Below are 13,259 nucleotides of genomic sequence, written 5' to 3'. Positions count from 1 at the left end.
TACGCCTGCCTCTTTGTAGGTTATGTGGAACAATCCCTCTTCCGTACCTACACCGGCCCTAAACCCCACCTCTTCCTCCGTTACATTGATGACTGTATCGGTGCCGCCTCGTGCTCCCACGAGGAGCTCGAACAGTTCATACACTTCACTAACACCTTCCACCCCAACCTTAAATTTACCTGGACCATCTCTAACACCTCTCTCCCCTTCCTGGACCTCTCTGTCTCCATATCGGGCAACCACCTCGAAACCGATATTCATTTCAAGCCCACCGACTCCCACAGCTACCTAGAATACTCCTCCTCCCACCCACCTTCCTGCAAAAATGCTATCCCCTATTCCCAATTCCTTCGCCTCCGCCGCATCTGCTCCCAGGATGAGGCATTCCACTCCCGTACATCTCAGTTGTCCTCGTTTTTCAAGGACCGTAACTTCCCCTCCTCGGTGGTCGAGAACGCCCTCAACTGTGTCTCCCACATCTCCCGCACCTCATCCCTCACACCCCGTCCACGCAATAAAAACCAAAAAAGAATCCCCCTCGTCCTCACGTACCACCCCACCAACCTCCGGATCCAACGCATCATCCTCCGACACTTCCGCCATCTGCAATCCGACCCCACCACCAAAGACATCTTTCCCTCCCCACCTTTATCTGCTTTCCGGAGGGACAACTCTCTCCGTGACTCCCTTGTCCGCTCCACACTCCCCTCCAGCTCCACCACACCCGGCACTTTTCCCTGCAACCGCAGGAAGTGCTACACCTGCCCCCATACCTCCTCCCTCACCCCCATCCCAGGCCCCAAGAAGACTTTCCACATCAAGCAGATGTTCACCTGCACATCTGCCAATGTGGTATACTGCATCCGCTGTACCCGGTGTGGCTTCCTCTACATCGGGGAAACCAAGCGGAGACTCGGGGACCGCTTTGCAGAACACTTACGCTCGGTTCGCAACAAACAACTGCACCTTCCAGTCGCGAACCATTTCAACTCCCCCTCCCATTCCTCAGACGACATGTCCATCCTGGGCCTCCTGCAGTGCCACAACGATGCCACCCGAAGGTTGCAGGAACAGCAACTCATATTCCGCTTGGGAACCCTGCAGCCCAATGGTATCAATGTGGATTTCACAAGTTTCAAAATCTCCCCTCCCCCCACCGCATCCCAAAACCAGTCCAACTCGTCCCTGCCTCCCTAACCTGTTCTTCCTCCCACCTATCCCCTCCTCCCACCCCAAGCCGCACCTCCATCTCCTACCGACCAACCTCATCCCGCCCCCTTGACCTGTCCGTCCTCCCTGGACTGACCTATCCCCTTCCTAACTCCCTACCTACACTCACCTTTCCTGGCCCCATCCCCGCCTCTTCGACCTGTTTGTTTCCTCTCCACCTATCCTCTCCTCTATCCCTCTTCTATCCGCCTCCCACTCTCTCCCTATTTATTTCAAAACCCCCTTCCCCTCCCCCTTTTCTGATGAAGGGTCTAGGCCCGAAACGTCAGCCTCTCTGCTCCTATGATGCTGCTTGGCCTGCTGTGTTCATCCAGCCCTGCACCTTGTTGTCTCGGATTCTCCAGCATCTGCAGTTCCTACTATCTCTGATTCGATGGTAAAATGATTTCCTGGTAGTAAATCAAGCTGAGCAGAGAACTGATCAGATGCAATATAGACACATGGTTTCTTCCTTGTTTACTTGATCTACACAGTTCAGAACAGCATAACCGATAAATAATTGTTCCTACAAATATAAAGGGACATTAAGTTTTGCAATCAGCATTTTAGTACTTCATATCCAAAAGCACACCATCACTGAGGACACAGACACAGACACAGACGCTCTTGTGCAAGCTGATATGATTCTTGCCACATCCTGAAATTAAAATAGAATAAGACCATAATGTATAGGAGAAGTAGGCCATTTGGTCCATTAAGTTTGCTGAGCCAATCAGCACGATCATGGCTTGTCTGATAATCCTCAACTCCACTTTTCCGCTTACCACCCCCCCACCTCGTAAGCTTTCATTCCGTTGTAGTTTTAACAACCTGTCAATCACAGCCTTGATGGCCCTCTGCAGCAAAGAATTCCACAGGTTCATTACCTTCATAAGTAGTTCCTCATTTTGGTCTTAGATGGGTAGCCCCTTATTCTGGTCCTTGTCTCTCCCACAAGGGAAAAAGCTCCACATATCCACCCTGTCAAGGCCCCTAAGAATCTTGTGTTTCAATTAGGGTCTTTTTGTAATCTTCTAAATTCCAAGGAGTACAGGCTCAACCTACTCAAGCTCTCAAAACAAAATCCCTCCATACTCAAAGAAGAACTTTCTCTGGACTGCCTCCCATATGATCATATCTTTCCTTATATGAAAGGGGACCAAAACCGTTCACAGTATTCTACTTGTGATTTAATTGGTTCCTTTTATAATTTTAACAAGAAGAAGTCTCTATTTTTGTTCTCCATTCTTTTTGCTTTCCCTATTATCTGAACTTGAATGCAAACTATGTGATTTATGTGCGAGAACACTCCAAATGTCTTTTACTTGGAGATTGTGCACTGCAACAAAACGATATTGAACATCTCTATTCATTCTGCTAAAGTGCGTAACCTCACATTTTTCCCCACATTATATTCCACCTGCCACATATTTGCCCAGTTGCCTGACATATCCAAATCCTTCTGTCCCTCACACTACTTGCCTCCACATCTATTTTTGGGTCATCTGCAATCTTGGCTACAGTACATACACTTTTGTCATACAAGTCACTAATATTATAAATAATCTTGATCCGAGCAGCAATCTCTGTTGCTCTCCATGAGAGAACCTGGGTATTTCAGGATGCCAACCAGTAACCCAACTCTGTCTTCTAGTAGTTAGCCACGGATTGCTCACATCACCAATGCAGCAATGGACTAATATACCTGCCCAGCATATTAATGCCGTACTTTACTGGGAGTACTGATACCAAATACACAATCATCACCTTTTTTACTAAATCTCCAATTTCACAAAGTGACTTGGAAGTCACAAATCTTACCTTCAAATTCCTTCCATGATTTTACTCCACTATGCCTCAGCAATCTCTTTTAAACTTGTTTCTGTCAACACATAGCCAATGGGCCGAATAATAGCAGATGGAGTTTAATTTCAGATAAACGTGAGGTGTTGCACTTTGGTAAGATGAGTCAGGGCAGGACTTATGCATTTAGCGGTAGAGTCCTGGGAAGTGTTGCTAAACAAAGAGACCTGGGGGACACAGGTTCACAGTTCCTTAAAGGTGGAGTCACAGGCAGACAGGGTAGTGAAGGCAGCATTTGGCACACATACCTTTACTGGTCAGTGCATTGAGTATAGGAGCTGGGATGTCAAGTTGCAGCTGTAGAGGACACTGGTCAGGCTACTTTTGGAATACTGCATTCGATTCTGGTCTCCCTGCTACAGGAAAAGGTGTTGTTAAACTTGAAAGGGTGCAGAAAAGATTTACATGGATGTCACCAGGGTTGGAGGGTTTGATCTACAGGGAAAGGCCAAATACACTGGGGCTATTTACTCTGGAGCATCAGAAGCTGAGGGGTGACCTTATGGAGGTTTACAAAATCATGAGGGGCATGGAATAGGGTGAATAGCCAAGGTCCTTTTCCCAGGGTAGCAGAGTTCAAAACTAGAGGGCATAGGTTTAAGGTGAGAGGGGAAGGTTTTAAAATGGACCTAAAAGGGCAACTTCTTCACGCAGAGGGTGGTGCGTGTATGGAATGAGCTGCCAGAGGTGGATGCTGGTACAATTACAACATTTTATGTACCCATCCAGATGTCTTTCAATAGGAAGGGTTTAGAGGGACATGGGCCAAATGGGACTAGATTAATTTGGGCTATCTGGTCAGCATGGACAAGTTGGACCGAAGGGTCTGTTTCTGTGCGGTAAAACTCTACGACTCTGACATTGCTGCCACACTTCAAACTAATGCACTCTACACTATCTATCCCATTCTGCTCATGGTTATTGCTCTTAGTCACTGTACACTATTCAGTGGAGCACCCTAACTCTCACTTGTCGACCTTCAAAAAAACAAAAAAAACAAAAACAAACCAAAAGATCCACATTTTCAATTATAACGTCTCATTTACACCACCCTGTAAAAATGCTTGAGTACTCAAGGAGAGCTAAAGAAGTGGTTGCTATTCAATGGTGTTTTATGGTATGGTGAAATTAGCAATTTTATTGTTTCATTGTCAACAAAATGAAACAACCAAGATTACCAGAAGACCAAAAAAGTACAAAAAGTTAACAATACAAATAGCAGATCGAAAATTAGGTTTGTGGCCATTGGAAACTTCCAGCCTGGAGTATGAATTGGCTATTTGCAGTTGTTTAGTCCCTCTGTTTACACAAGAGATCAGATAATGCAGCAGAATTGATACATTATATATCCTTAGAGATCATAATAAGGCCATAAGAAACAGGAACAGGAGTAGGCTGTTCAGCCCCTTAAATCTGCTCTCCCATTCTCTGACACTTCACATCCACTTTCTTGCCCTTTCCCTGTAACGCTTAATTTTCTGCCTGACCAAGAATCTATCTCAGCCTCAAATATTACATAAGACCTCTGCCCCCACAGTTCAGTGGCAAGAAATTCCAAAGACTCCCAACCCACAAAGAAATGCCTCCTCATCACAGTCTTAAAATTGGCTACAAAAACAAAGTTGCTGGAACAGCTCAGCAGGACTGACAGCATCTGTGAAGGAAAAAACAGAGTTTACGTTTCGGGTCCGGTGACCCTTCCTCTCTTAAAATTGGCTCCTCTTTATTCAGAGACCCAGCCCTCTGGTCCTAGCCTCTCCCATGAGGGGAAACACGATCTCAGCATTTGTCCTGTCAAGCTCCTTAAGAATCCAATATGTTTCAATGAGATCACCTCTCATTCTCCAGCGAGTACAGTCCTAACCTGTTTAGCTTTTCCTCATAAGACAATCCCTCCTTACTGAGGATCACCCTAGTGTACATTTTATGAACTGCCTCTAATGAAATGATATCGTTCCTTAAACAAGGGGAACAAAACTACTTAGTAGTCCTGATGTGGTCTCACCAACACCTTGTATAGTGCCTTCAAATTAGTAGTTCCCAGCCCCCACTACATTTGCAGAAAAAAAATATTATTTTTCCAGTCAGAAGTTACAAGAAGAAAAAGTAATGACTGGGAGCTCCCCCAGTGACTGGCTGATGTTCCAGAACTAGTCAGTGGACCAATTCCTGCTCAGGAATTTGTCAATGTCACAGACCAGCTGGTTACCAATTCTGCCTTTGGGCAATTGCACAAAGGAAGCTGAAAGGCCCTTGGTGACACCCTCTCAGGAAGGCAGAACAAAATGAGCTTCCATCCTTTATCTTTGCTCCCAGCACTAGATTCCACTGGAGTGAGTGGAACTGAACTAACTTCTGCAATCTTCTCTTCTGCTCTGATAGTTCACATTCACCTTCACCTTACACAGGTGTCTCTGGCCTCATTTCCACCCTTCATTGTTGCAAACTGCTCCACTGGCTCCTGAGATTTATTTGCATCTTCCAATTAGAAAATTTAGAAAACTAAACACTTGCCTGGATGGTGGGAGCTGCAAAAAAAAAAAAAAAAAACACTCAAAGTTCAAAATGCCATCCAGGCAAAGTACCCCACATCTACCATTTTAAACATTTACTTCCTCCACGAGAGAGTGGCAGCAGTGTGTATTACGATCAACAAAATGTACTACACAATTTGCCAAGGCTCCTTAGACAGTAAATAAAAAAAAGAAAAAAAAAAACGAAAGAACAGCAGATGCTGTAAATCAGGAACGAAAGCCGAAGTTGCTGGAAACGCTCAACAGGTCTGGCAGCATCGGTGAAGAAAATAATCAGAGTTAACATTATCTCTGTTTTTTTTTTCTTCACAGATGATGCCAGACCTGCTGAGCTTTTCCAGCAACTTCGGTTTTTGTTCCTTTGACAGTACCTGCCAAACACATGATCTCTACCACCTAAAAAAGGACAAAGGCAGCAGATATGTGTAAATACCATCTGACATTATCCCTTCAAGACACACATCATCCTTACTCAAGAGCCCTTCCACAATCATTGAGAGAGAGTGTCCTACAGCTTCCTTGTCAATACATTATACCTGGGCACCATAGACTGCAGCAGTTGGAAGTGGCAGCTCACTTTTTATCAATGGCATTTAGGTATAGGCAATAAATTAAGGCCAAATGCAACACTTGCACCCAACAAATGAATTAAAAACAAGAAGTAACACCATGCTGAGCAGCATATGTATACTCTATCAACTACTGTATTTTGCTGGTGAAATCCCCAATCTTCCCTCCCCCAGATCCTTGCAACAAGTGGACTCCTCGATGGACCCAATTTTCTGGTTTTCCTCCATGTTCCCCTTAACTCTTGGGCTGCCATGTTTTCCGAACAGGGGCCTGTTTCTCCATTTACCTCCCAGGTCAAGCCCTCCATCCTAGCTCCTCATTTCCTCTTTTGAAAAAATACAGCTTCTATCTGTGGTATCAAACTCCTCCTATTTCCAATGCAATACAAGCATATGTACAGTGTATTGCCAGAATCTTGGCTCAGAACAAACTCAGTCAAAGTACTATCAGAAGTCAAGTCTGATTGTCATTTCCTGCGACTCCTCATTAGCATATTACAATGTCACATGATCTTGCTGTCTCAGCCTTGTGCCAAGATGAAGCTGTAGTAAGATATTTCCTGAATAAAGCAAGTGTTATTCTCACTTCAGCAGACTCTATAATACCATGAGGCTGAGGAATATTGTAGTCACCTCTGAACACTCAAGATAGAGGCAAGGGCTTTTAACTTTTTGACTTTTGAAAGAAACTGTCAATTGCAATTCTGAAACAGTAGATAATCTTAACCCATGAGATCAGTCAATATAAAAATGTCTCAAAGCCTAAATAAATATTTAAAGTTGTTAATTTATTTTTAGGGTCCAAGGATGGGCTGACTTGGGATTTTTTGGAGCAATTTTTCAACCTTGAAGGAGGGGCTATAAACTTGAAATGAGAGGGGTATTTAGGAATAATTCAGGATTGCACTTATTCCACGTAAAATAGTGATGGAGGTTGGAAACCTCTCTCTCCCCCAGTGAGACCGTGGATAATCAGGCAGGTGGAACTTTCAAAACGGAGATTAATAAATTGTTAGTTAATTGCACTTAGAGGTATGAAATAAATGGGATTGAGGTACAGATTAGCCATGATACAACTGAATGGACAGAGGTTCCACAATATTCTGCAGGAGTTCACTAGGCTATTCTGTTCCAATGATTCAATTATTTACAACTCAATATTTAAACTGAAGATCACGTTTTTTTTTAAAAAAAAACGGCAAACACAGATCTTTATAATAGCTCAATCTGTAGGAGAATTAGTGGTCATGGATACCGTTTTAGGCTTTGGGAACCCTGTTCTAGTCTAATCGAAGTTTTCGATAAAAGAGAGGGAAAAGGAAAATGAAAATGTAATTTTGCGTGGAACAAACCGGCGTTTTCTAAATCAAACTGCTGCAGCTTCCCCCCCAAAGAATTCCGAATGTCAACTGGAGAGAAGTTAATGAGCAACTTGGAAGAGGTCAAAAGGTCCAGGGAGCTGATAACACCGCAGTGGCAGGGAAATTAAAGGTTAACTCGCCAGTTACCCCCTCTCCCCCCAAAAAATAAAGAGACCAAACTAAAAATAAGAAATGGCTCATTCAGAAATTAAGCGGTTCTTGTAAAATCCAGCATCGAGTTAGTATGTAACTCAAAGCTCCCAACAGAGTGGGGAGGGGTCCTTTCTGTAGCTGAGACCAGTTACTGACCTTTATTGGTAACTTCCCATGAAATCTCAAAGAACATCAAATCTTCCACAGGCAAACTTTCATCTTCCCAGAAAGGGAGTCCGCTCAAAGAGGTCACTGAGAGTGACCTGAGCAGCGGCATTTTGTTTTGAAGTGAAGCCCCCTTTCAAGAGGGCTGCGAGAAAGTTGACTTCTGCGCTGGCTTCAGCGCTGGTTCTGATTCAGTGAAAACGCTGCCCCCAGCGTTGGGATTCTCACTGGAAATCGCAGCGGTCACTCTGACGTGCTCTAAAGTGCCTCATGAGAGGACCCCCCCCCAACAACAAAGTCATTTCTCCACTTAGGATAGAAGAAGTGGCTTCTCATGGAAAAAGAGAACTCCCACTATGTGCCTTTATCACGTGAGTTTCCAGTGTCCTGCCCATTTCACGTAACAGTTTACCTCTCAACCCAATCACCCCCTTCACCCCTCAGACTATCGATCCCTCCATTTACCTGTCACTCTGTACTGATTAATAACCTGGGTGAATATCATCAACAGCCAACTTTGTGACATTCACTTTGGTGCATAACTCAATTTGCCATTCTGTTTTAAAATAATATGTACACCGACCTTTTATATAAATAAACCAGAGGATCATGTTTCAGGATTACAGAAACATAGGGGTTTAGCCAGGGATCTCAACTGACACCGATTTATATTACGTTAAATATCGCAGCATTTCTGTTGTAAAAAGGTCAAACAATACTTTTCTATTTTAAATAATGTATGTTCTGTGCTTTGCTGTTCTCCGTTTTAAATATTGACCCCAGTGCCTTCAGGACAATGATTTATAACAACAACTTGCATTTTTCTGGCGCTTTTAGTGCAATAAAACGTCCACCAAACGCTTTACAGGAGGGTTGATGGGGCTTATCCTCTCTGTGGATTACCCCCTTTGCTGTGGTGGAGAGGCTGAGGGTTCCATTGATCCCAAGGGCAGTGCCCTCTGGAGTTCTTAACTAGTGGCAGGGCCAGATATGATGGTAAGGTCAGAAGGAGGAACCAGACATAGCTCAATCCAAAACAAATCCTCAACGACGATCCAGGCGGAAGATATTTGTGTGATATCAATGGCTACAACAGATGATGGAGGCTGCAAGATTAGGGAGATCCCCAATCAGCAAGGTTTCCTTGTCACTGGGTCTACCTGCTGCCAAGGACCATGTGTCTGCTGATGTACAACAGTTAAAATATATCACACAGATGTTGTCTCACAGACCTGCTGAGCTTTTCCAGCAATTTCTGTTTTTGTTTTTCTCATTATTCATAACTGTTAACATACACAACAGGAAAGATTTATTCCCATCGCAAAGACACCCTTGTCATTTTACACCTATTATCCACCACTATTCATGTTTTCCAGTTAATCAAATTAGTGCAATACCTGGCAACAACAAATCACCAACTCTTAAATACAAAGACCAATGAGCATTATCTGTTCTCTACTATGGAGTCAAAAACATTTCGTGGTCAGGTGTCCTTGGACAAGGACCGTGTGATGTCCATCAATGATCGCAATGTCTTTAGAGAGAGGTGGACACTGCAGGGGATACTGTGCTTTATCTTGTCCTCCAACTCCAATTTGATTTAGTCCTTTCCTGCTCTCCCTAGACCGCCCACCGCCACCTTTGATGGTTTGTCTTTACTGGTGGTGTTTACTAATTTAAAAAGAAGCAAGAGAAAATGTCACGGTGATTTTGTTGGTGGGAAGGCGCTTGGTTTTATGTGATAACACTTCTGGGTAGCAAAAACCGAAGAGACCTGCATCTCTAACACTGACACCATCATGCAAGCAATGGAATGGTGAATCTAGAGTGTATAAGTGACAGTTTCAGCAGCAGATCGATCAGAAAACCACTCCTAGTGTTAACACAGTGCCAGTCTGCTATTGGAATGTGCATTGATGGACAATATTGAACCCTTACTGTTGAATAATTTGGTAATAGTCACTGTCCAGCAACCCAAAAAGGAATTGTAACTTTTTGAGGCCTGCTTCACTCAAGAGTTTTTATCAAATGGTCATTAGATTCTGTCATGCTTGGCTTAGTGTGTATCAGTCTTCCCTCTGAGTTCACAGATTAGGAATTCGATCCCCAGTCCATTGATCTAAGTAGCAATTTCAGCTTGATATTGCAGTGCCATATAAAGAAGGCCATAGCACTATTCATCATACAATTCATATACTTCAGATAGTGCTTAAATAGCTGTAATGTGCTTAAGATGCTCAAAGGTTGAAAATGTGCAGTAAAATACAAGTCTTTCATTTGGTGATGATATTCCTGCCTCTGAGTATGTAATTGTGTGATTGAAACCCCACTCCAAGCTGTCTGGCCAAGTGCAGATTGAAGCTCCAGCATTGAAATCACAGCAAAAATCCAGTGGGAATACTTGTGGCTGGATGTGTGAAGAGGGCCTCTCTTCATTATATGTTTCTGGGAGACTGTAAAACCCTTCCCCCCACCCCCTTCCTCAACTCCTGCATAGTATTGGTTGTGCTAACCTCAGGTATAAACGGGGTAACAGCCACAGAAGGAATGCTTCTCACAGTGTGCCTCGATGGTTAATCAACTTTGATGTCTTCATACTCTGCCCATGGAGAATAGTGCAATGATATTAAAAAAAATAACGCAGAAGACAAAATTCTGCATCACTAGCTGATCCCTGTTGAAGGTTAAATATCTTTTACTCCGTTCGGTCTGGCTCCTCCCCTTGGCTCGACACTGCTGACACATTCCTCACTGCATTCTCTCTCTGACCCTGTCTCACCTTCTTCTCCAGCATACAACTCTCATTCAGGATTGAGCAAAGAACAGGCCAGGCAGGATTGTTTTACACCCAACACTTAGAACATGAATTAGTTCAGCAGAAAGATCTGCAAAGTTCTTCAATGTCAAAAGAAACAAAGAAAGCCTTGTATTTGTATGAATATTGTTAAATATTGAATATTCACTGGACGAGCACATTTGTATTTTACATCTATTGATGGATAAATCTATTTTAAGGAAACAATGATGTGTTTTTAAAGGGGCCAACACATATCATAAAGTACTTAGGAAACATTAATCACTAGTCAAGTTTGAGTACAGATGGATAAATCTTATCCACATTAACAGAATGTAAACATGACCTTAGTAATCTGGTTAATTTAGGTGTCAATGTCTAGCTGCAAATTAAATGTCTTGTTCTGAGTTACTCGCTACTTCCTATTTTCTAATCAATTTATCTAGCCCGGTGTTCTAATTTAGATGTTTAGTTTTGTTTTATTGTCAATAACTTTCTAAAACTCCAGAATTGCAGCAAGGCAGGGTTCCACCATCCTCATTCTAGAAGAATTTAAAGCAGTTTGATAGCCAGAACTCTCCCTTCTAAACTCAGCATGGTGGTTCTCACTAAATTATTTTTATATAGCCAATCATGGGATGTGGGTATTACTGGTTAGGTCAGCATTTACTGCCCATCCCTAATTGCCTTTAGAAGGTGGTGTCAAGTTGCCTTCTTAAACTGCTGCATTCCGTAAGGAGTAAGGACGCAAATAGTGCTGTTAGGAAGGGAGTTCCAGGATTTTTAACCTGGCAACAGTGAGGGAAATGTGATAGAATTTCAAGTCAGGATGGCCTGTGTCCTGAATGGGAACTTGCAGTGGTGATGTTCTTATGAATCTGCTGCTTTTGTCTTTGCAAGTAGTAGAGGTGGTGGCTTTGGAAGGTGGTGTCGAAGGAATCTTGTGAATTGCTACCATATATCTTGAAGAAAGCATACACTGTTAATAAAGAGTAGCTCATCCAAACTGTTCCAAGCATTATCTCTGAGGGTGAGCTTGTGTTAATGGTCTGGAGTTACTGGAGTTACACCTCACATCCTCTTTAAGACAGGAATTCTTTGTGAAGTCACACCAAAAGTGCACCAAATGCAAAGGTTTCTATAATGTAGCAATGCAAACTCAAAAAAGCCTTTCGTGGTCCTTTTTAAAAAAAAATGGCTTCAAAATGATATTTTACCCAGTCTAGTTTTTTTTTCATCTGTGGGTTCAAATTTTTCAAGAGATCCCAAAGTTATTATGCCAAAATCCCAGCCAATGTTGTCCTATTTTGTGGGTTCCTGACAGGATAACCCAAATTATTAAGCTCCTGGATGAGGAGGGATAAACTAATTCCCAGTCTTTGTTCATGTACCCCTCCAATTGGTCACAACAGGTTAACTTAAGAATGGATTCCTTCTGTTCTGGTTATCTTTCTGATAGACTCAAATGAATTTAGATTTTAAAAGAGGAATCTTAGGGAGTCTCACTAAGCTTAGGAGAACACCCATAGCTTAGAGGGAAAGACATTTTTTAGTTCTACTTTGGTTTGGACAGTTTTGTGGAATTTTTGGATGGAATTAGTAGTATAGAGCAGTGCACCTAAAAAACAGGACAATGTAGCAAAACTAGATTACCTTAGAGTAAGGAGTTGCTCATAGTTCCAGAAGTGTTGTGATAAAACCCTAAAGTGGATACTTGAAGCTAAGGACATTTAAACACAGGGAGAAGCTTTCATTGGTTATAGTATGCGAGTTAAGATCACAGTTATATAAACCTATCGAGCTTGAACAATCCCTACAGTGTGGAAACAGGCCATTCAGCCCAACAATCCACACTGCCCCTCTGAAGAGCATCCCACCCAGACCCATTCCCCTACGTCTGCATTTTTCCTCATGTCTAACCCACCTAACTTAAACATCCCTGGGCACTATGGGCAATTTAGCATGGCCAATCCACCTAGCCTGCACATCTTTGGACTGTGGGAGGAAACCAGAGGAAACTCACGCAAACATGGGCAGAATGTGCAAACTCCACACAGACAGTCACCCAAGGGTGGAATCAAACCCGAGTTCCTGGTGCTGTGAGGCAGCAGTGCTAACCACTGAGCCACTTGCTGTGGGTAAGTCACCACCAGTTATCTTTAATTTAGCTACTTATTAAGAAATTTCACAGACAATCAAGTACTGAAACAATAAACTTTATTACATATAGCAACTAAAATAAGACCCCTGAAGTAAACGATTTAAGCCTCACGACTCAACTTGGCTATTACCTGATTAATGGTAGAATTTACTTATGATTCCAACCAACAGCATCTGACTCTGGAAGTGTCCAGGATTCAATCCTTGCACAGTATTGTTCTTTAAAGTTCTTCTAAAGGGAGAGTTCTAGTGTTGGATTCTTGCACAGATTTCCATCTTTTAGGTCTATGATGTGATATTACTGATGATTCTTTTAGAGTCCTGTCACCCAAAATATTGATTACTCCTTTGGAGCCCTTGAGACTGCAGCTTGCTTCCTTATCAGAAGTAGCTTATTTGTTCCTTGCTACATTTGGCCTTAACTGTCTGTTTGAAGACACAGCTTTCATTC

General features: G+C 42.8%; 1 protein-coding gene across 2 annotated transcripts in view; it reads right to left on the bottom strand.

Annotated features, from left to right (window-relative positions):
• gys2 (glycogen synthase 2) overlaps window positions 1-8,207 on the bottom strand; it is a 44,752-nt gene extending 36,545 nt beyond the window's left edge. The window contains exon 1 of one of the 2 annotated variants that reach the window (XM_048610546.1): window positions 7,846-8,207. In XM_048610546.1, coding sequence (XP_048466503.1) covers window positions 7,846-7,966 — 121 coding nt within the window. In that variant the 5' untranslated portion in view covers window positions 7,967-8,207. The remainder of the gene's footprint in view (window positions 1-7,845) is intronic. The other variant, XM_020528862.2, reaches the window with a different exon arrangement.
• Window positions 8,208-13,259: the final 5,052 nt, after the last annotated feature.

Source organism: Rhincodon typus, chromosome 22, assembly GCF_021869965.1.
Source record: "Rhincodon typus isolate 14 chromosome 22, sRhiTyp1.1, whole genome shotgun sequence".
Lineage (NCBI taxonomy): Eukaryota > Metazoa > Chordata > Chondrichthyes > Orectolobiformes > Rhincodontidae > Rhincodon > Rhincodon typus.
Note: the sequence above shows the minus strand (reverse complement) of the source record. Positions and strands in the feature narration are given on the sequence as shown.